The sequence below is a fragment of the Schistosoma mansoni genome (genome assembly GCF_000237925.1).
Source record: "Schistosoma mansoni, WGS project CABG00000000 data, supercontig 0170, strain Puerto Rico, whole genome shotgun sequence".
Lineage (NCBI taxonomy): Eukaryota > Metazoa > Platyhelminthes > Trematoda > Strigeidida > Schistosomatidae > Schistosoma > Schistosoma mansoni.
This window is the reverse complement of record NW_017386057.1, coordinates 149,834-170,414: the sequence shown is the minus strand read 5'-3', so window position 1 is coordinate 170,414 and position 20,581 is coordinate 149,834. Positions and strand designations below refer to the sequence as shown.

The 20,581-nt window shown below is 31.9% G+C and overlaps 1 protein-coding gene across 1 annotated transcript in view; it reads right to left on the bottom strand.

Annotated features, from left to right (window-relative positions):
* Smp_126240 (titin, putative) overlaps positions 1 to 20,581 on the bottom strand; it is a gene marked incomplete at its 5' end in the record, with an annotated part of 158,616 nt that overhangs the window by 27,647 nt on the left and 110,388 nt on the right. The window contains 14 exons of the mRNA XM_018796675.1: positions 1,489 to 1,773; positions 3,971 to 4,273; positions 4,898 to 5,200; positions 6,187 to 6,276; positions 7,284 to 7,472; positions 7,579 to 7,869; positions 9,612 to 9,920; positions 11,163 to 11,276; positions 12,422 to 12,610; positions 13,043 to 13,262; positions 14,302 to 14,553; positions 15,438 to 15,553; positions 17,661 to 17,812; positions 19,037 to 19,178. Coding sequence (XP_018646836.1) covers positions 1,489 to 1,773; positions 3,971 to 4,273; positions 4,898 to 5,200; positions 6,187 to 6,276; positions 7,284 to 7,472; positions 7,579 to 7,869; positions 9,612 to 9,920; positions 11,163 to 11,276; positions 12,422 to 12,610; positions 13,043 to 13,262; positions 14,302 to 14,553; positions 15,438 to 15,553; positions 17,661 to 17,812; positions 19,037 to 19,178 — 2,955 coding nt within the window. The remainder of the gene's footprint in view (positions 1 to 1,488; positions 1,774 to 3,970; positions 4,274 to 4,897; positions 5,201 to 6,186; positions 6,277 to 7,283; positions 7,473 to 7,578; positions 7,870 to 9,611; positions 9,921 to 11,162; positions 11,277 to 12,421; positions 12,611 to 13,042; positions 13,263 to 14,301; positions 14,554 to 15,437; positions 15,554 to 17,660; positions 17,813 to 19,036; positions 19,179 to 20,581) is intronic.

Genomic DNA, 20,581 nt, shown 5'->3' with positions numbered 1-20,581 from the left:
GGTTGAGATCATGAGTCAATTGAAGCTAGACCACCATGAAAAACCTGGAAACACTAGACGGTCATTTCGTTCCATTTTGGGACTCCTCAGCAGTGCGCATCCACGATTCTGCCTCGCGTGATTCGAACCCAGGATCTATCCGTCTCGCGCACGAGCTCTTAACCCCTAGACCACTAGTTGTCCGGCATCCAACGGTGTTAATATCTAGCTTCAACTAATCCAAGAAGTTGGGCGAAACATCCACCATTGTCTTCAGTGAGCTACTATCTCACAACAGACCTGGTTAAACTCCACTGGTCACTGCTTCTCACTAGAACTTCAGGAAGTACTCCTTGAAACCAGTCACTAGTGAGCATATGATTATAATCAGAAGGGGTTTTGTGGAGATTTTAGCAATTTTATAATTGAATTCATCAGTCAAATGAAGCTAAACCACCACAAAACCCCTTCTGATAATTTCCACTTATGTTGAATTTGAAGTTATGTAATTAAAATTAACCTATGACATTTGAACTTCACTTTATAAATTCCCATTTTTCTTTAATCACGTCAATTATTTACAAATTTATAACACTACTTATCTTTAGACAATAACTATCGTGTAAATTAACTCAGCCTTTAGCTCCTTCAGGGGCTACTGCCGGTCCCAAGCCCGGATAAAGGAGGAAGGTTGGGCATGGGGTTAGCGATATCATACTGTAGAAAACCAACTCGCTAAAAAAACGCTAACCAGAAAAATTATTCAAACCATTTAAACTCTGCCCTGGGAGTTGAAGGAATAATTGTGACGTTTCATGATGAAAATCGAGTTCCTTCGGAAGTCATGAGGCCGATGAGTACTGTAAATTATCACTTCAATGAATGAATCTTTCTTAAATTAGACTAGATTTAATTAAAATTAAATATGAGATAAAATGTCAAAGTGAAAACAGACAACTATATTTAAAATGTTCATGTAGAATAATTTAACTACGTTATCTTACATGAAACCATCTCTAACAATCAATTATGGAACTTTTTTGACATTATAAAAGTTATAACAACTGTTAATTTTAATATCTACAGTTTAACCACGGATTTAAACAAACTAGTAACTGTAACACTGTGTTACTATAACCATACAATAGCTATATAGTAGGTATTATGATGAATGGGTTTTAAAAAAAACTTTTTATTTTAGAATATGAATAAACCTCTATTGAATAACATTACAAGTTTTCAGTAGCTGTTTAAAATTACTGTCAGTATAAATTTTGCAAATCATTCGTTTTGTGTACCACTTGTATTTCTATAGTGGCTAGCTGTGGAAATAATTGTTGGTTCTAGAACCAGTTACATCAATATTCCTGGTAAAACTGAATTTCACAAAACAACCGTCATAAAACAATCTGAAGTACATTTAAACTAACGCATCACTGCCATTTTATAGAAATTACATGAAACTTGAATGAAATCCTTGTCTATTTTAAAGTAGAACATTGCACTTACATTTGACAGATAGTGGTGCTCGACTGACTTTGGAACCCCCTCGATTTGAAACTTTGATACTATACTCATCAGCATCTTCAAGGCCACAGTTACGAATAGTTAAATAATGAATGTGTCCTTCTTTAGTCATTTCAATTCGATGGGACTCAACAAGATCTCGAGGACCTTTCGACCATATTACATCGTAGTTCGATGAACAGTCTACTTCAATTTCAAATACAGCATCTCTACCTTCGTTCACAATCTGTGCTTTAAGACCACTGATGAAAGTTGGTCGAGAAACAGCTTTATAAGTAAGAAAAATTAGAAAGTAAATACAATTAAACCATTTCAAAACAAGAAACTGGCCATAGATCTATCTAAGAGCTAAATTTGAAAATATTTTATGATAATGTAATTTAAAATAAAAGGGTTTACAGACCAGTTTTCTGACTGAGTGATATTGAACCAAACCAAACATTAGATTAGGCCTTTAAAATAAAAGAGCATGTCTAGTCATTCCATTTTATAGGGGTGTAGTGAACGATAACACAAGTGGGGACAACCAAATTTATCCGAACACAAAATTACGGAATGTCTTAGTAAAATCTGAGAACCATACAGCAACTACTTCATTTGCGAAATGTCAACCAATCGTCTCAGACTTTATTGTTCTTTCGTTTTCTCACCAATCATTCTCTGTTCTCGTTACCTTTTCGTCGAACTTAACCTTCTGCCGCCTGGCATTTCACCTTCGATTGATGATACATACTACTTATATCTGTCGACATCAGTAGCCCACACCACGGTGGCTTTAAAAATGGTTCGATTTTATTGAGATCTCGAACCGATCTAAGTTAGGCACTCAGGTTCTTAATGGTTACTTAATTTAATTCAGTTCGTAATCTCGGTAATATCCCTTTACAGTTAGACTTCACTATAGATGGTAGTTAAAGTAAATAGTAAATTAGTGCAATACGAAAAGCACTAGATTATTGGTTTGCAACCTATTTCATAAATGATAATGCACACTTTACAAGAATTAAAGATTTAGTGTGGAGCTTCATATCCTGTTCGGGTTCAAAATACCAAGGATCTAAAGTACAGAGAATAAATCTGTCCAATGAACGCTAATTTTTCAGTGGTACTCCACTTAATAGACAGTGATTTCAAAACTATTGAATTTTTCACAAACCACCTAACTGTATACGAACCGAGTAAAATATATTAGACTATATTATCCACGACTTGAAATTTTGCCATTCATCGAGGTACACTCAACGATTGGCACTTATTTGTTCAATACCAAAGATCAATGTTTTTATTTATGTTGAAGCATACAAGTAAAGACTGTGATTTACTAGGGAGATTCCATCTCTTGATCAATGAATAAAACTGTCTTATTACTACTGTAGCTAAATATCTACTAAAGTCTATACTTGATTCATTCACTTAATTCAGATGTGCCTGGAGGGCAAAGTATTGACTAATCACACTCATTAATTTATGACAACGTTTCTCAGCCATCCACTGATTTAAAAATGGTGCCTCCAACCCATTTATTCTGTTCTTTCATCTTCGAAAAATAAACCAAACTTTCGGTATTTGGACATGAAAACAAAAAGGTTTGTTACAAGGTATGAATATTTAAAATAAGAAACCATGATGAAAATATTAAACTGGCGAGACTATAATTTATGGACGAGTCATTCAGAAGCGTTTGGGGGATTTCAAGGTCATGACGACAATTACAGTACCTGATGCTCGTGTACGATCGGTTCTCAGAGGATTTTGGAGAAGACGTAATAATTAAGCGGCTACAATAAATGTGACTACTAAGAATTTCCTTTCTTTGTAATTGAGGTAATCAAATGACTTGTAGACCTTATGCAAACTACGGTGATGATGTCGTCTTCTGATGTAATATATGTCGGAGAAAGAAGTCTGCTAGAATAGGGACTTTTTTCGCTCTATCCAGATTGAGATTAAGGCAAATTATAATAATGGCCGCGAGCTGTATGATAAAAGCACCAGTAACATTGGCTGCAATAATCGCAGATGTTACTGAAGCTTCGGCTGTTCAGTGGTATGAGTACTGTAGAGATATTTGCGTAATAAAAATGACAAGCTTACACAACTGGAGTAAGCGCAAACAATATTGAAGCTATGTAGTCGAGGCTGAGAGAGTTCTTGCGACCTCATCAAGGCTCCAGAGACCGACTATTATAGAGTCATATGGATAAGTTCTTCTACCGTTAGCACTACGATTTTAGAACCTTTGAACCTGTTTCTAATCTTGACAAGTTTTTGGACCATGTACAAGAAGTGTATCCACTTTAATTCTTCAGTTTTATATAATATATGTTTACTCTATACTAACTGTTTACTGATTGAATAATATTTCTCAAGGTCACTTAAGATTCGCTCAAAGGTCGTCTATAAATTATAATCTTGCCTATTAAACTCTACATGAGAAAACTTTGTGAAATTGAACATTCCCTACCTTTAGGATCTTTAACACACACAGGTCGATCTATCATAGTTGGTTCGCTTTCTCCAGCGTCATTGACAGCCATAACACGAAACTCATAGGTTTTATCCTCAATCAAATTCGGGACATTGTAACTGAGTGTAAGTATAGGATTTGGGGTGACACGTGACCAGTTCTGTGCACCAACTTCACGTTTTTCAACAATATAACCACGTATACGACCACCGCCATCTGTGGAAGGTCTAGTCCACGTAAGATTGACAAAATCTCCTCCAACTTCGTTAGCAGTTAAATCACCTGGTTTTCCAGGTTTGTCTACAAAACAAATAATTTCATACTTAGTATTTGGTATATTAATAATTAGTTGTGAATATGGTTTTGTGAAATTTAAAAATCAGTTATGATGGTTAGTTGAGTATTTTTAGTAACCACGACCACAGTATCTACAATATTTAGTGTGATCACGTTCACCTATGTTATCAAAGTAAAATATTTCATATGGTGATTATTTTATCAAACGTTTATGCGTACTCTTTCGAACTATGATTAACTGTATATATGCTACCAAGTACAGATTTATGTACTTAACTTTGTACAACAAGACTTTTATGAGAGATGAAGATACTTTTAACTGTTTAGTCATATCACGGTAAGTGGAAATAAAAAAGGGATGAACAAACGTAGTGGGAAAAGTTGGTTTACATCTAATAAGACCAGCTGATATAAATGTTTTCATGTTGTAAAATATTTATTTAATAATAATTTCAAAACTAAGTCCTATGAATTATTTCACCTGGCTCACTAAACGTTTTCTGAGGTCAAAATTTCAAATATTGTCTGCTTTTAGATAGGCTCAGTTCAAGAAAACTTCTGCTTCTTCAAATACACTCATATTCTATTTTGACAACAGACACGACTGAAAATATTTCGATGACTTACCAAACGGATACTTAGCAATTACTTCATTAGGCACTTTGAACCAATCTCCTTGACCACAATCATTTACAGCAGCCACACGGAATAAATAATGTGTATTTTCCTGAAGACCTTGTACTTCACAATTCGGTTCCTTGCTACCAGATGATACAGGGACCCAGCGATCTTTACCAACCTCTTGACGCTCGATAACATAATGAGTAATTTTAGATCCCCCGTCATCCTTTGGTGGTTTCCATGATAACCGCGTACTGAAAGGTGTTGTATCCGTAACGGTAATTGGGCCTTGACATTCTCCTGGAGGAGCTATAAAAGTCAAAAAAATATATGCTTATATTCTTAAAGCGAATTACTTCATATCAAATGACTATAATTATTAGCTTATTTAGCTGCCTCTAACATTGCTACAGTTTATACAGTAAGAATGCCTACATTATTGACTTGATAGCGTAAGTAACAATAAAGGAGGTCCATTAGTTCAATTATTTGTATCACGATTAGTTAAAGACTTAACTCCTTGAAAGACACTAAAGAAACTATAAGTTTAGCAAACATTTGACGACTAAACTTTTGCTAGTTTAAATTACTATTAAATTATGAACCACATAATTCAGATATAAAAAAAGAATGGCCAGTTTTGTTAAAAGTCATTAGACGTACACAATGATAAATTACTGACATTTAGAGGAATCAGACAGATAATTAGAAGCTACGTTCAAAACTTTGCTTGAAAGAAAACACATTTTTTTACTTTGAACACCAACGTCATAAGGAATAAGTGTCTCATGGACAACTTTGAAACATAGCTTAATGTGTCTAGAGAAGTAAGTTTATGACTTCTTACATTAGTATGTATCCCCTAAGCCGGAGTCTTATTCGGAGCTTCACATCCTTTTTATAGTCTATTATAACGATTTCGTGCAGTATGATGTCACAGGTAAGTAGACAGCAGTATAACGTAAATATTATTCACAATTAACTATTCATTTTTACGTAACAGTTGAGTATTAGTGACAATATGTTAGTAAGCTGACAGAGAGTTCTAAGGTTTATTCGTCGCATATTTATCTTAGTTGAAATACCATTGAAAATCAGGTTCAATGGATAGTTGTTTCATTCTAGTGTAAATCTTTCTTAATTGTGGACATCCACAAACCTATTAGAGCTCAAATCTTGGACTTATAGGAATCACAAAAAACGATTGATTATATGAACAAATCAATTGACCATTGTCAAATAAATAATAAATATCAAAAATGAAAAAGAACAATTATTATTTTACCTTAACTTACATGTTATTTTTAAATTGAATGGTACTGAACTGAAACCACTTTCATTTCCAATTTCTAAAGTATAGTATCCGCTCATATTTCTTGTTACATCTATTTACAAATAAAATAATCAAATTTAGATTACATTTTTAAAAAAAAATATCAACAAAATTACATATTTAAATTAAACACAACAAATAACTGTAAATATCCCAATGAGTAGAAAAATTAAATTTTCTGAAGAAGTGGCTTACACTAAGTCACGAAACGTCAGAAAATAAATTACTGTTAATAAAGCTATACTATGATGAACAATTCAAGTCATTAATGAATTTAATTAAAATGAATGAGGAAAAAAGAATGCTGTACAAAACTGGTATTCGAAAATACCTTTTAAAAATCATCTTTATTTGAAGGATGTATACCTAATAAGAAGCTGTTTTAAAGTATTGTTAACCTATGATTAAATGATCCGTTGAATAAAATTCAAGGTAATTCTAATACATTTTGGTTGATGAGATCATGAATTTACAATAGAAGAGGTGCTTAGACGAAGCTAATACATACTTTGATATACATTTTTGGCTATAATACGCGAGCACCAAGAACTTTAAAATTAGGAAGACTTGAACATAATGTCAGTTCAAGAATTGGTTGCGTAGGTAGATCTAGGCTTCAGAATTAAAGTTCTTTATGTGTCATGCATAGATGGTTAGTTAGGTTTTGGACATCATATCAGTTACCGCCTTCTAACGTGTTAATTTTATTGCATCTGGGTTTCGGTTGATTATTTCTATATAAAATATTATGACTTATAGTAACTTAAAGAGATTTTTGTCAGATTCTGTGTTATCACATTTGATATCTATCTACATTTATCATTCTAAATAATTGACTACAGATATAATCTATTAATTTCATTAAGATGAAGAAACTCAGGTTAATCATTACTCAATCAAATAATACGGTTGTATTTAAATACATAAATTTAATTATGTGGAAAATATATGTTTATAGGAGGCTAGGAAAGATTGCATTATAAATTGATTCGAGAATAACTAACAAATGAGGTTACGTACTAATCAAGAGGTAAGGAAGAAAATTCAATAAAATATTACCTTTTAGTTGAATGGATGCTGTTCCATCTAAATCCATCAATTTAACTCGACTAGATTCTGGTAATTCATGACCATTACACTTTAATTTCAATGTGATAGATCCTCGACCAGAGTAAGGTACTTTAAGTTTGACAAGATCACCTTCTGAAGCCACTTTGTCATCAATATTACCCAGTATCTTGGGTATTGCTATGCAAAGAAAATAAATAGATATCAAGTTAGGGAATTGCAAGATTTTTCTTGATAATTCAACAATTCACATTATAATTAGGTGTATTTACGTCATCAAACCTACCCAATACTTCAAATGGTGCTGAACATGAGTTTTTACCAGAAGGATTTGATACTTGACAAGTTATTGTCCCACTGTCTTTTTCGTCAAGATCATGTATTTCAATGCTCGCTTTTCCATCAGGACCAGGTGGATTGATCTTAATACGGTTACCTGGTAAAAGTTCTATACCATCTCTAAACCAGCGTACAGAAGGAAGTGGTTGACCATCAACTTGTACTTCGAATCCAGCTGTGCCTCCGATAGGAGCAGTTGTAGGACGAATTTTCGTAACAAAATCGGGCGTCGTAGTAGCTGATTTTCGTTTAAAAGAAAGAATACATTGTTTATTAGCTTAATTACAAACTGATGAAACAGATATTTGGATTTTTAAATCATGGTAATTTTATCTAATAAATATATGCCAATTCTTATATAGATTTTCCGAACTTCCTTACGTTGTTCAGTTCTTTATTACGTTAGTTATATTGAGCTTATAAGTGATATACACATATGATTGGAGAGAGACTTGGTCGCTAGTTTTCCACCAACCATCCAGACATACAACGTAGAACCGGGAAAATATGTACGTCGGTCCAAGTTTCCATATCACAATAGCACAGCGAAATCAAATTATTAAGAGAAATATCAGAGTGGTGGAAGTAGTAAAAGTAACAGTAGTCGTAAAAAATCACCAGGTGTAGAAAGAGTACGAGGAGTATAAAGAGATTTCGGAACTCAAGATATGAAGGAAGACTAAGAGTGAATTGACTTGAGCCACTGAGAACAATTCTGAATTATATAACCGAGTCTCCAATCATTGGTTACGACAATTGCGCGAATCTCCTACACCTATTGACATAGTCAAGTCCAATTGTCAGTGGCTTCATGAACTAATACCACATTTCTATTGAACTGTTTCTAACATTTTTCCAACATACTCTGACACTAGGAAATATAGAATTGAGGTAGGTACTGTTTGAGCATATGCATATCACATGTCTCAACCACTTTAGTTAATGAAGATTCTCTATTTCGTCAATCGACTTACAAATTTTATCTAATACCCTATGCTTAAGCTCAGTAGTGGACACTCAGTGGTCTCAAAATACAAGAGTGATTCTCCGAAGATGCTTATAATTGAATATTAGTAACCTAAGAATATCCTCTATTCTTAATAGCCACGCTTCAAATCCACGAAATAGGATGAAATGAACTGTTAAGCAATAAACTTATCCTTTGGTTGAAAGATGGATGTCTCGTCTACGTCACAAGTGAAACAAGTTGGCAAAAGCCAACAGAACCTTCCGAATCCATACCCAGATTTCATCAGACACTATACCACTAGGATTGATGAGACTCCTAAGATTAGTGAAGTGGTCGACACGCTCAACTACTTTATTCCCTATCGTTAATTCAGGCACTGACACAAGACAAACCAGAAGAAATATTTAGTATTTAAAGGACGATAGCCGCAACACAAACATGCTAGCATTGTTGCTTAAGGTGATTAGAAAACTCCCCATTTTATCAGCGTTTTCTCCGAATAGAAATAAGTCTTCTGCGTAACATAAGTCAGCGAATTTATTTCTTTGTAGATCAGTTAATGTCTGTATAAGGATATTTACGGCAAAATTAAATTTTAATGGAGAAAATAAACAATCTTGATTAAGATTACTTGAAGTTGACAATTTTGATGATAGTTCTCCACAAGCTTTAACTCGGTCAGTAGTGTACAAGTAGAGAACCTGTACAAAGCTGGTGCACTTGTTTGGTGCAACATTTTAAATCGAGCCTTTTTCGGGAAATAAGCTACGGAACAATCATGTCGAACAGTTAAAATTTGAAATTAGCTTCTAAAACTTTCAATACTTTATTATATAATCTTACAACAGTGGTAATCAATTTCGCATCGCGTCATTTTTGTCATAGTCGTAGTCGCAGTAACCAAAGGATTCTTTCCAAAAATACTGTCACCTGCCTATTGGAAATTTACGCTCTCCAGTCAGACTATTAAGTACATATTTTTCTAATAAATATAACATAAATTTACTTACGTTTCTTTTCTTCAATTCTGATAATGGGAGTTGGATTACTTGGTTCACCTGGTCCAGCAGCAGTAACTGCTTTGACACGGAATTGATACATGTCTCCTTCGTTAAGATTATCAAGACGTACGTAGTTACTAGTAATAGGTTTACCATCTGATGTTGCTACCTCCCAATCTGGAGAGTCTTTTTTGCGCTTTTCAACAATATATCCAGTAATTCTAGCACCACCGTCGTTGTTTGGTCTCGACCATGATAAATCAATCCAATTCTTGCCAACTCCATCAACGTTAGGTTCACTAGGACTACCGGCTGGTACTTTGAGTGGGAAAAAACATCGAAAAAGCGAACACTGATTTATTTCAGTTAACATTCACTGTCATTATGTTTATTTAGTGTAACCAATATTGTTTGCACGTTTTTGAATCATTTGTTAAACTACTAATACAGTACTTTAATAATATACGAAATACATTTATCAATTATTACCTATTCTTTGCTTTTTACATTGCGAATAAGGATTTAAATTTGTGCTTATGTAATATACGCGTTGTAATATAACTAGGAGTTGTGCAGAAATAACAGAAGTATTCAAATAGTGTGAAAACAACTACTTAAACAAACAACTGTCGATTTTAAACATATAATTCCATCAATGACCAAACATAGATAAAAGATTATGCTTCAGCAATGATGAATCACAAATATTTTCACTCGGTGAGAGCTATTAAGCTGGTACTAAAACTTCCGTATGATAAATCGAAGAGACTGATGATTGTATGCCTAAACTTGAAGTCAAGTGTCATTTAAAGATATTCAAAGTTACTTTTGCTAAATCCAATCAGATATAAAAAGTGCTTTTAGAAAAATAAATGAAACATTTAAAAATATCAAATTAATTATTAAAGCATACAATCTAATTATATGGAAAAACAAAATAGTCAATCAGATAGCATATGTAAAAATCAATGACCATATAATTGTGTGTACTTGTTGATAAAGTAATTGTACAATGACCCAACGATGTTATGAGGTCACTTAAACTAAACGACATTAAAATTAATCTTATTAGATTCCGAAAGAAAATGTTGACTTTCTCGCAAATTTCTAAACTTCCACCAATCTATGAATCTTGAACAGTCATAAAATAATAAATAAGCCATAGACAACTGAAACTTTGCTTTAATGTTGAATTAGGATAGATATAAAACTGTTATCAGCACAGTCATAAGTACAGTTAGAATACTGGAAACTAAATTATTATTTGTATTTGAGTTTGAAAAACTGATTCAAAAAAGTGAAGACATTTTTCAACCCCCCGAAGTCATTAAAGAAACTGACTGACTAAAATGATTTTCAGGATTTTCTGTTTTCTATGATGTTCTATGAATAATTATTGACTTCAATTCAAAAGATCCAGACTTATAATTTTCTCTAAGTAATACACAACTTCATATAAGTGTAAATTATTATGTAGAAAATATTTGATCAAAATATTATCAGTTTAATAATAATTATGATAACAAATGAAACAACAACAAAAAAGTGATAATGAATTACCATATTTTGGTTTACATTCAATAGGACGTGTTGATGAACTTGGTTCACTAGTGCCAACATCATTTTTAGCAAGAACACGAAATACATACTTTTCACCGGGGAAAAGACCAGTCACTGTAAAAACAATGATAAAAATATATTTTTTGATAAAGAAAAATGGGGAATCATTTAAAGATGATGAATTTTGTTTACGAATTCGCTTAAGGAATAAGTCTAGTACAAAGATAAAACTATTTCTGTATGCTTTGAATGTTAATTGTCATTAATTTGAATTATTAAATGATGGAATAGTTCTGTTTGGCATAACCTTGAATAATAAGTAAGTAAAACACTTTGAATTTGAAAACGGATGCCAGAATCTTGGACGTCATAAACACTGAAGAATTTATTTATTATACTTTAATGTTGATCAATTATAGGTTGAGTTTTTAAGCATTTTCAACATAAGAAACATGATTTTATATACTGTAAATGTTGCGTTACTTTTGAACGTTATACCATGAAAATCTTAAGCAAAATGTTGGATTCAATGTTAAAACTGTGAATTGTCTGAAGAATGATAAAAATGTACGCTTCTCATTCTGTTGTAATACGTCTGGAATAAGCATATATTACTAAAATAAACATTGGAAGACAATGGTGAACGGTTGCTCAAATTCATGGATTGGTCGCAGTTAGACATTAACACTGTTGGATGCCGGTCAGCTCAGTGGTCTAGTGGTTAAGCGCTCGTGAGCGAGACTGATAGATTCTGGGTTCGAATCTCGCGAGGCGAGATCGTGGATGCGCACTGCTGAGGAGTCCCACAGTAGGACAAAACGGCCATCCAGTGCTTCCAGGTTTTCTATGGTGGTCTAGCTTCAATTGACTCATGATTTCAACTATAAAATTACTAAAATCTCCACAAATCCCCTTCTGATTGGAAAGACTGTTGAGGCTATTTACTCAAAAAAAACTATTGACTGACTCCACATGGTTTGAAAGATTAAAAAACCAGTATCTAAAAACTTAGGTTAACATTTATCAAAATTATCATTTATAGAGATACATCGGTTTATGTTCCCACTTTTAACCTTGATATTTTAATATTTTTTCCTATTACAGTACCTTTTATCTTCAAACTAAGGTAATATCCGATTAATTTATTGTCAAGTCGTTTAACTTGAACTAATTCATTGTAATTATTACTGACTGCTTATAGTACTGATTGTATCATTAAAAAATACACGGTATAAACCAATTGAACTAATGATATATACCTGTTCCACTATTTCCTCTAATAGGTCCTGTTGGTGCTTTCTCCCAACTTCCACCATTTACTGGTCTAAACTCGATTACATAACCATTTATTTTACTACCACCATCGGATCTTGGCTTTGACCATTCTAATGTTACTGAATTTGCATCAACATCGGCTACTTCAACATTTCCTGGTGCTCCAGGTGCAGCTAAAATAATAATCAAAACAATAAATAAAATCAAATTTAACAAAGTCATGTACAATTATGATTAAAATACTCACTATTTTATTCAATATCAGATACTTAGATAAAGTAAAGAAATCTACAGCACAGTATATACAATATTAAATGTAATCACCATAACTGTACAGATGTTTTGTCTTACGTGAATGAAGCTTTAATTATCTTTCTAGATAATATTATATGTATGTAACTTTGAGAGGAACTGTAAAATCCTATAATTGAGCTATCATTCAACTTAATCATATTAAAATTTATATCATACGACATTTCAATTGAAATAATTTAAAAATGGAATATTAAAATTCATCATTCTGATAGTGATTTCATCTTATTGTCTAACTTGATATCACTTCGTTATGTAAAATAACTTTAAATGTAAATAAAGTCATAACTTACTTGATGGATTCTCTGTTGTAATTGTATGATCTAGTTCAAGTGGTTCACTAAGACCAAATTCATTTGCAGCTCGAACACGAAATTTATGTTTCTTGCCTTCATCTAAACCAAGTACATCATATTCTGTACCACGTACAAATTTACTAACTGGTGTCCATTCACCAGTACTTTGATCTTGTTTCTCAACTACATAATGTGTAACTGGGCAACCACCAGTTTCCTAAAATAATGTTATAAAGTTTAAGTATAATAGTTTGATAAGGTTAGTTAATCATAATATATAACTGTTAAATGATTAAAATTTAACAATTTATGCTTTATGCTTACAAAAATACATTCACTTGAAATGTATTTTTGAAGATTTATTTTCTCTTCAAATCATCATTATCAAGATTAACTTAATCAAATGTTATTCACTTGGAAAGAAACAACTATCAACTTATGACTACAATAGAAGAATGCATTTACAATTGAAACTTAAAACCTATCTATTAACCGAGTAACTTCTTTTTACGCTTATAGATTATGATTTGGGTAGTTCAATGTGAAGATGAAGTTCGCCAAAGTTAATAATGACATATTAGCTCAATACTTCGTGAATAAACTGATCAAACGTCAACTTATTCAGATATTGATGAAAACTAAAGAAAATAGCTTAACTAGATGAACTTGAACATAATAATATTGACAGGAAAAACACTGCTCATATTACCATCGATATTAGAAATCACAATGATATTAAAAACACTAATTTCAGGGTAAAGTTAATTTCATTGTAAACTGCTTTTACTACACAAGAGAAGTTTGAACCTTCACACTGTTAAGGCTTCAACAAAGTCAAGTATTCACCTTTACCTACTTTTTAGATTTCATTATTACCCGTTTAACATTTATCATCTTTGGATAATTGTAATTTACTTGATTACGCAACCAGTCACAATATTGTTCAATGATACTCGATTTACCTATTTCAATAACTATTTTCAACGTGTTTATGACAATATGAATATATAAATTGGTAAGTTGTTATTTATCCTGACTATAATCAATTTCATTTCGAAAGTCTGTCGGGGGATTCTATAATTATTTTGATAATATCTATTGTTACAGTTATTGTTTACTTAGCTAGTTTATTTTATTAAGATGATATTTGTTCTCTTGAATCTGGTTCACAGCTAACTGATTTGTATCTAACAGGTCGAGGTTTAACATTTATATATTATAATTTATTGTAACAAACTTTGATTATCTCAACTCACCTTTGGTGGCTTCCAACCAAGTGTACATGAATTTGACTTGATATTTTTCACTTCAAGTGGTCCTTGTGGACTATCAGGTGGTCCAAGAACATTAATCTTAATTGGTAAAGTATCTTGACCTTTATCATTTTTTAATGTTATCTTATATGGCCCTTCATCTTGTTTATCTCCTTTCTTCCCAACGATAATCACCTCATCAGGTGTAATAGTTACGACGAATCGACCATCATCTAAGATAACTGGTACATCATCCTTAAAGAATAAAACAAATATCGATAAATCAATAATTAATATCACACTATTCATGTCACTTGTTTACTTTAAATTTCATTAGGAAGTTGGTGCCTTGAAAGCAAAGAAATATCTACTGGGTGAGGGCAATCAAAATAGATATTATCGTTTTAAAAACAAGTGTATGTACAGTGAATATCCACCCAATAACGATAAGTTTTGGTACCAAATAGGTTTATTCATGAATTACGATTTAAAGTAATAGAACTGTCTGATGATTTTCTTATAGCGTCTCACTAATAAATTCGACTTTTTAATTAGTCAGTTCTCCACATTCTGCCTAATTTATTCCTAGTAACTGTCATGCAGTATCACCGAAAATCTTAAACTGTTAACCATTAGATTCACTTAGTATTACTTGTTTGAATCCTCCCATTGACGTTTAGGACTGTAACTGGTCAGTCTATTATTGGCATATTTGCATACTGTGCGTATTGCCTCGATATATCCATCTTTGCTTACAATGTTATTCATTAGATTTTAAAATGACAGAGAAATGATGACGTGTTTTCTGCAGGCATAAAATAGTTTAGAATGAAATCTACATAGGAGAGAATGATCCCTGATTAGTAACTTCGATATATGAAGCGACAGTAATCATATGTTGATTGGTCTAGTTAGTCATTGAAATTTTCTTAAAAAGTTCAAACTATTTACCACGTTTAGTCTCTATACACTGTACACTATGAAGAAATATGCAATCGATTTGATAGTGAAAGACATTATATGAAAATGTTATTATTACGAAAATATTTTTTAAAATTCGGGTAAATAAAGTCATATTATTTGTATAGTAATAGTAGTTAAATAAGGTTACATGAGAAATTTGGAAGTAATAAACTCACTTTGGTGGCTTCCACAACATCTGGTGGACTTCCAGTGTACGGGATACGAATTTTAAACGGTTCACCTTTTGTAACATTTACTTGTTTAGGTGCATCAGGACTGATTTTAGGAGCAGCTTTATATAAAAATGAGATAATGTATTTTCTTAAGAATTATTGGCTTCATTAACAAAAATACTATAATTTACTTAAAATGTCAGATTACATAAACATAATTGGTAAGAGATTCAAGTTAACATTTTAAGCATACTTAATCATTGTTTATTGACCTTTGTTGGGTCTTAAAAATCTAGTGGCCTTTCTAAATATCATAAGTACATTCTTCCTTATTATTCATATCATGAAACTAACTTTTTCATATTTCCGATTATCTTTTTTAACTAACTGATCATATTTATCTACTACTTGCTATCGCATGTTCTTATAAAAAGCTTACAGTAGATTACAATGTTAAATAATTGTCATGTCCTGGTAACAATAGTGAAAGGTAACTTGGGATCCATTTATGGACCAATATTATGCATATAATTTTTATCGTATATTTGCTAAATAACTAAACTATTCGTATTCATGTTCCCCTTATCATGAGATTTATTTTGAACTATAAACTATTATTATACGATTTACCATTCTTGAGTTATCCCTAGCCTACTAATTGCTGCCTCCCACATTCACAGCCACATTTGGCTAAATCTGTACAAATGTTATTTTCTATTTTATTGGTACGATGTGGTCAGTCTGTTTGGTATATAAACCCAGTATGTTTGGGAATAATGATTCATATTGCAGAGGCTGATATCGGTGTTCTGGACTTAACTGGCTGGGCTAGGCAGAAGCAGGACCGATACGTACTCTAGACTGCTCGTACGATTTTCGTGTTTCACTGTTCCAATCGATAACTCGCTGCTCTCTGATTGGCGGTCTTATCACGTCATGCATTAACAAGGCATCCACTCGGTCAACAAGTTATAACAATACTTCAGTGGTTAGTATATTTCCCCTAATCCCCTAATCAACTTTCACATGAATGTGTTGAGAAGGTAAATTTCCAAAACTGTCACTTGCTACCAACACATATATTTACATTTTTTATATTTGATAGTTATTATAAAAATTTGTTAAACTGACAAATGTTTATATACACATTAAGAGATAGTCAAGAAATTAAAAATAGATATATTCATATCATTTTAAAAGGCCACAATAACAGTGCTTCCAGGTATTCCATGGTGGTCTAGCTTAAATCGACTCATGAATTTAACTATTAAACATTTTAAATATTTAAGTGTAATCAATATCCAACTACTGATGAGTAGAATCTAGAAACTTAAACAAAGTGTATGACATTATAATAAGATTATGAAATCTAAACATGCACTAATACACAGCAAAATTAAATCATATGACTATCATAATATGTCCCAGTTTTATTTAAAGGCCTCTAGTTTAAAATATGATGAATTTGAAGAATTTATATGAAAGTAGGAACCTTTACTATGATAATAGGCAGTATTTTAACAGTAGACTTCATTAACATTTTTGGAGCTTTAAACATGGTTGATCTTGTGTAATGTAAATCAGAGTCGTATACAAATTTCGACTATTTAAAATTTCCATGTTTTAAAATTACATTGAAAATTCAAGGGAAGAAATAAAAGTGAAGCGTATAGTTGAAATTACAATTATCAGATGTTCAGTGATTTCACTTTAAAGGACTTATAAGCAGCTAATATTATCATTCTAATGAAAATAATTTCTATTCATATTTTCATTGGGAAAAGTTTTCAGTCTATAAACCTATGATAATTGAGAAATTAGTAAGTTTGTGTTTCTTCAGTTTGACTGATGACAATTTTATTTGCAATGATGAATTGTTAAAATACATGGTTATGGATTCCATATAGTAAAGTTTCTGTTGACTCAGCCTACTGGACTATGCAGATCTGTTTATGTAAGAAGTAATCTCGTTGCAGATGAGTTGGGACTTGGAGTACATAACAGTAGTACTGGAAAAACCTAAATGAATTGAACAGTCGTAAATCACTGTCTTGAATAAAGAGTACATTGGTACAGCGAAAATAATTAATAAATGAGTGTTCTAATGTATTTTTGATATTAACATCAGTGATACCTTATGTTGATCTTAATATGAGTTTTCAAAAATGTTTTGAATATTGTAAATGTAAAGTATATTCATATGAACTTTAATTTTTATTTATTTACCTTTAGGTTTTTGAATTTTGACGTAACCTGTCGGTTCACTAGGTTCACCTGCACCAGCAGCATTGAATGGAACAACCCGGAATTCAAATTCTTTACTCTGTGGTAAACCTCTTACGGTATACTCAGTTGTTGACAATGGATGTACATTTACCCTAGGTAATGTTTAATTTTCAAAGAAAATGCATACATGTTAAAATATGGAGTTTAAAATCAGTGATAGTTTGTGTGTTTACATACAAGATTGAGAAGTTTTTAAAGAATTACATTTTTATCCTGTGTTTCTCACATTTTGCCACTTTACAAATGCTAATGTATTGAGAATGTCATTTTACGATTATTATTGAAGTACGAAACAGCTACTCTTTACTTACTTATTCTGTATATGATTTTCTAATCAGTGACAATATGGGAAGCGAAACCATGAACTGTGAAGTTAATGGTGTATGTAATGAAGATAATTATCCATTGATAGTACCAGATATCATATTTTAAGTAAGAAAGAAATAAATAATAATACGTAATAAGACTTCAGCCTAACAGATGTATGACGAGTTGTACATCCCCAGATCTAACGATTTTCGATTTCACGTCTTTTCATAAGCTAGTAGTTACACTGTTAAATGATCATATTCGAAAACAAGGTAGCTAGTTAGCACTTACTGGTCTATCCTTTAAATAGATGTTGATTTTGTAGTAGCCCGTGACTAAGTCTTCAAAATAATAACCTCCAGAACTACTTTTGATATACACTTTACTGTAATGTGTTTTGATTAATGATTATTTTTTATTCAATTGTCAAATATAACAAGAATGAAGGTATAAAGTGTTTTGGTGTAGGATGAATAAAACCTTTTATCATTTTGAAAATTTTATTATTCATACGATCAACCTTGGCTAAAATCCCCTAAAAATGTTTTGGTGTAACATCTACGCCAGTAAATTGTTTTCTAAGGATTATATAATAAAGTAATGTAGTATGGTTTTGAGTAAAATATGAGTTAGTTAAAAGGTTCACTTTTCAGTTTATCAATAATATGTTTTAAATTTTGGAGGAAAAGATATTTTGAGTAAATAACTCATGGTATTTCAATAAAAAAACATGCCAGTCAGTCGAAATGTTGTTTTAAATAGTAGATTGAACCTTCTCTCTTCATAAATACTTAATGTAGAAACGGAAGTAGTTTGACGAATAATCAGACTTCGAACCTAACTTGAAACATATTCGGTAGTTGAATGAAAATGTTGTGTGACACTCAATGCTAAAATAATGTCTAAAGCAGCAAAGAGGCTCAGAAAAGTAAAATCCATCATGACTTATGGTTTTAAACAATAAGGTGACAAACAATTATTTTTGACTATTCCAATAATAAACTCACTTAGTCCAAGCACGATCTCCTTTTCCACGCTTTTCTATTGTATAACCAGTAATCGGACCCTTTCTAGGTGGCTCCCACGATAATGTTACTGAATCATCTGTAACATTTTCAACTGTTGGCTGAGACATTCCAGAAGGTGGATCTAGAGCATAGAGAATAATGTATATGGCTAATAAAAATATGAACAGATTGATGTGAACCGCGAAACAAGAAGCCTTAACAAACTACGGAAGCTATTTTTGGGGACGTTATTTCATTTAATTCAAAGCTTGTATAACGGTAACATTTACTTTTGCCTCTAGTCTATTCTACAGATCATGAGCTTTCGTTTGATGTATAATTCACTGCCATAGCCTTTTCTGTTCTAAAGCTATTGTTATTTGGACCTTTTGTAACCTTTTGTACTCTATTTTCTACTCTAATCCCCCAGTTTTGGACATAATTGTATCTTCCTAATTATTGTACGTTGTGGTCAGGTTAGTCATCTATTTATTCATGTATCTTTTTACACTAATCTGAATTCGGAATTCGAGTATCAGATTGGGATTGGAATAAAGCGAGTAGTGTTCCAGTTGTCTTGTCTTCTCTCTCGCGTGTGCCTGTCAGCCAATCAGGGATAGAATAGTTTTCGTCTCTCTATCCTCACTTCAAACTCTCGTATACTGGCCTCAAGGTTAAGCCATTCAGCCTAATGTGCAAGGTCTTGATCTACATTAGACAAGTTATCCTCGGCACGATAGTGGGTAGACAGATCAAGGACGTAACAGATAGAACATTTAAATGATGGACCGAAATATATATATATGTATATATATATATATATATATATATTCTTTCATACACTCACAGGAGAATAAACATGCAACTTAAAATTAAAGACTAACAGATGAACTAAATTGAAAAAGATTAAAGAAGAAACACAGAAATAATAAAACAGTATTCACAAACAAAATGAAATAAAGTAAAACTCATATTATTGAAAACATTAAAATGACTACTGATTAAAATAAAAAACAAGTGAGTAGTATATGATTGACGAAGGTTTCCGATTTGTTCAAATCCAATTGTCACATAATACTGATTAAATAACATACACGATGAAAAAAAAGAAATCGAAAAAAAACAAGAAAACAAGAAGACACAACATAAATGCAAACAACATTTGATAAAACTAGAAAAAATAATCGTAAAATATACAAAAATGATACAATGGAAGAAATGTACTTAACATTTAAAATTGAACAAGTGAATAAACATAAATAAATGCAATAAAACAAATAGCATTTATTTGAAATGATTAAAACAAACTTTGAGTGTGAAATGGAGCACCATTTTAAAAAGAATGGAAGATATTGAAACTTGAATGAGGTTTACTTTATTCACCACTGTTTATCAGATGTGATTGTAAGAAGGAAAGTGAGTAGAGTAGAGTAGATAGAAAGCTCCAATAAAAGGTATTTTTGTTGTTAAAAGTGATTTCATATTTCCAACTCATGATTATTAATGTAACTAATGATTAGATAGCTAGTTAGCTATTGAACTCCT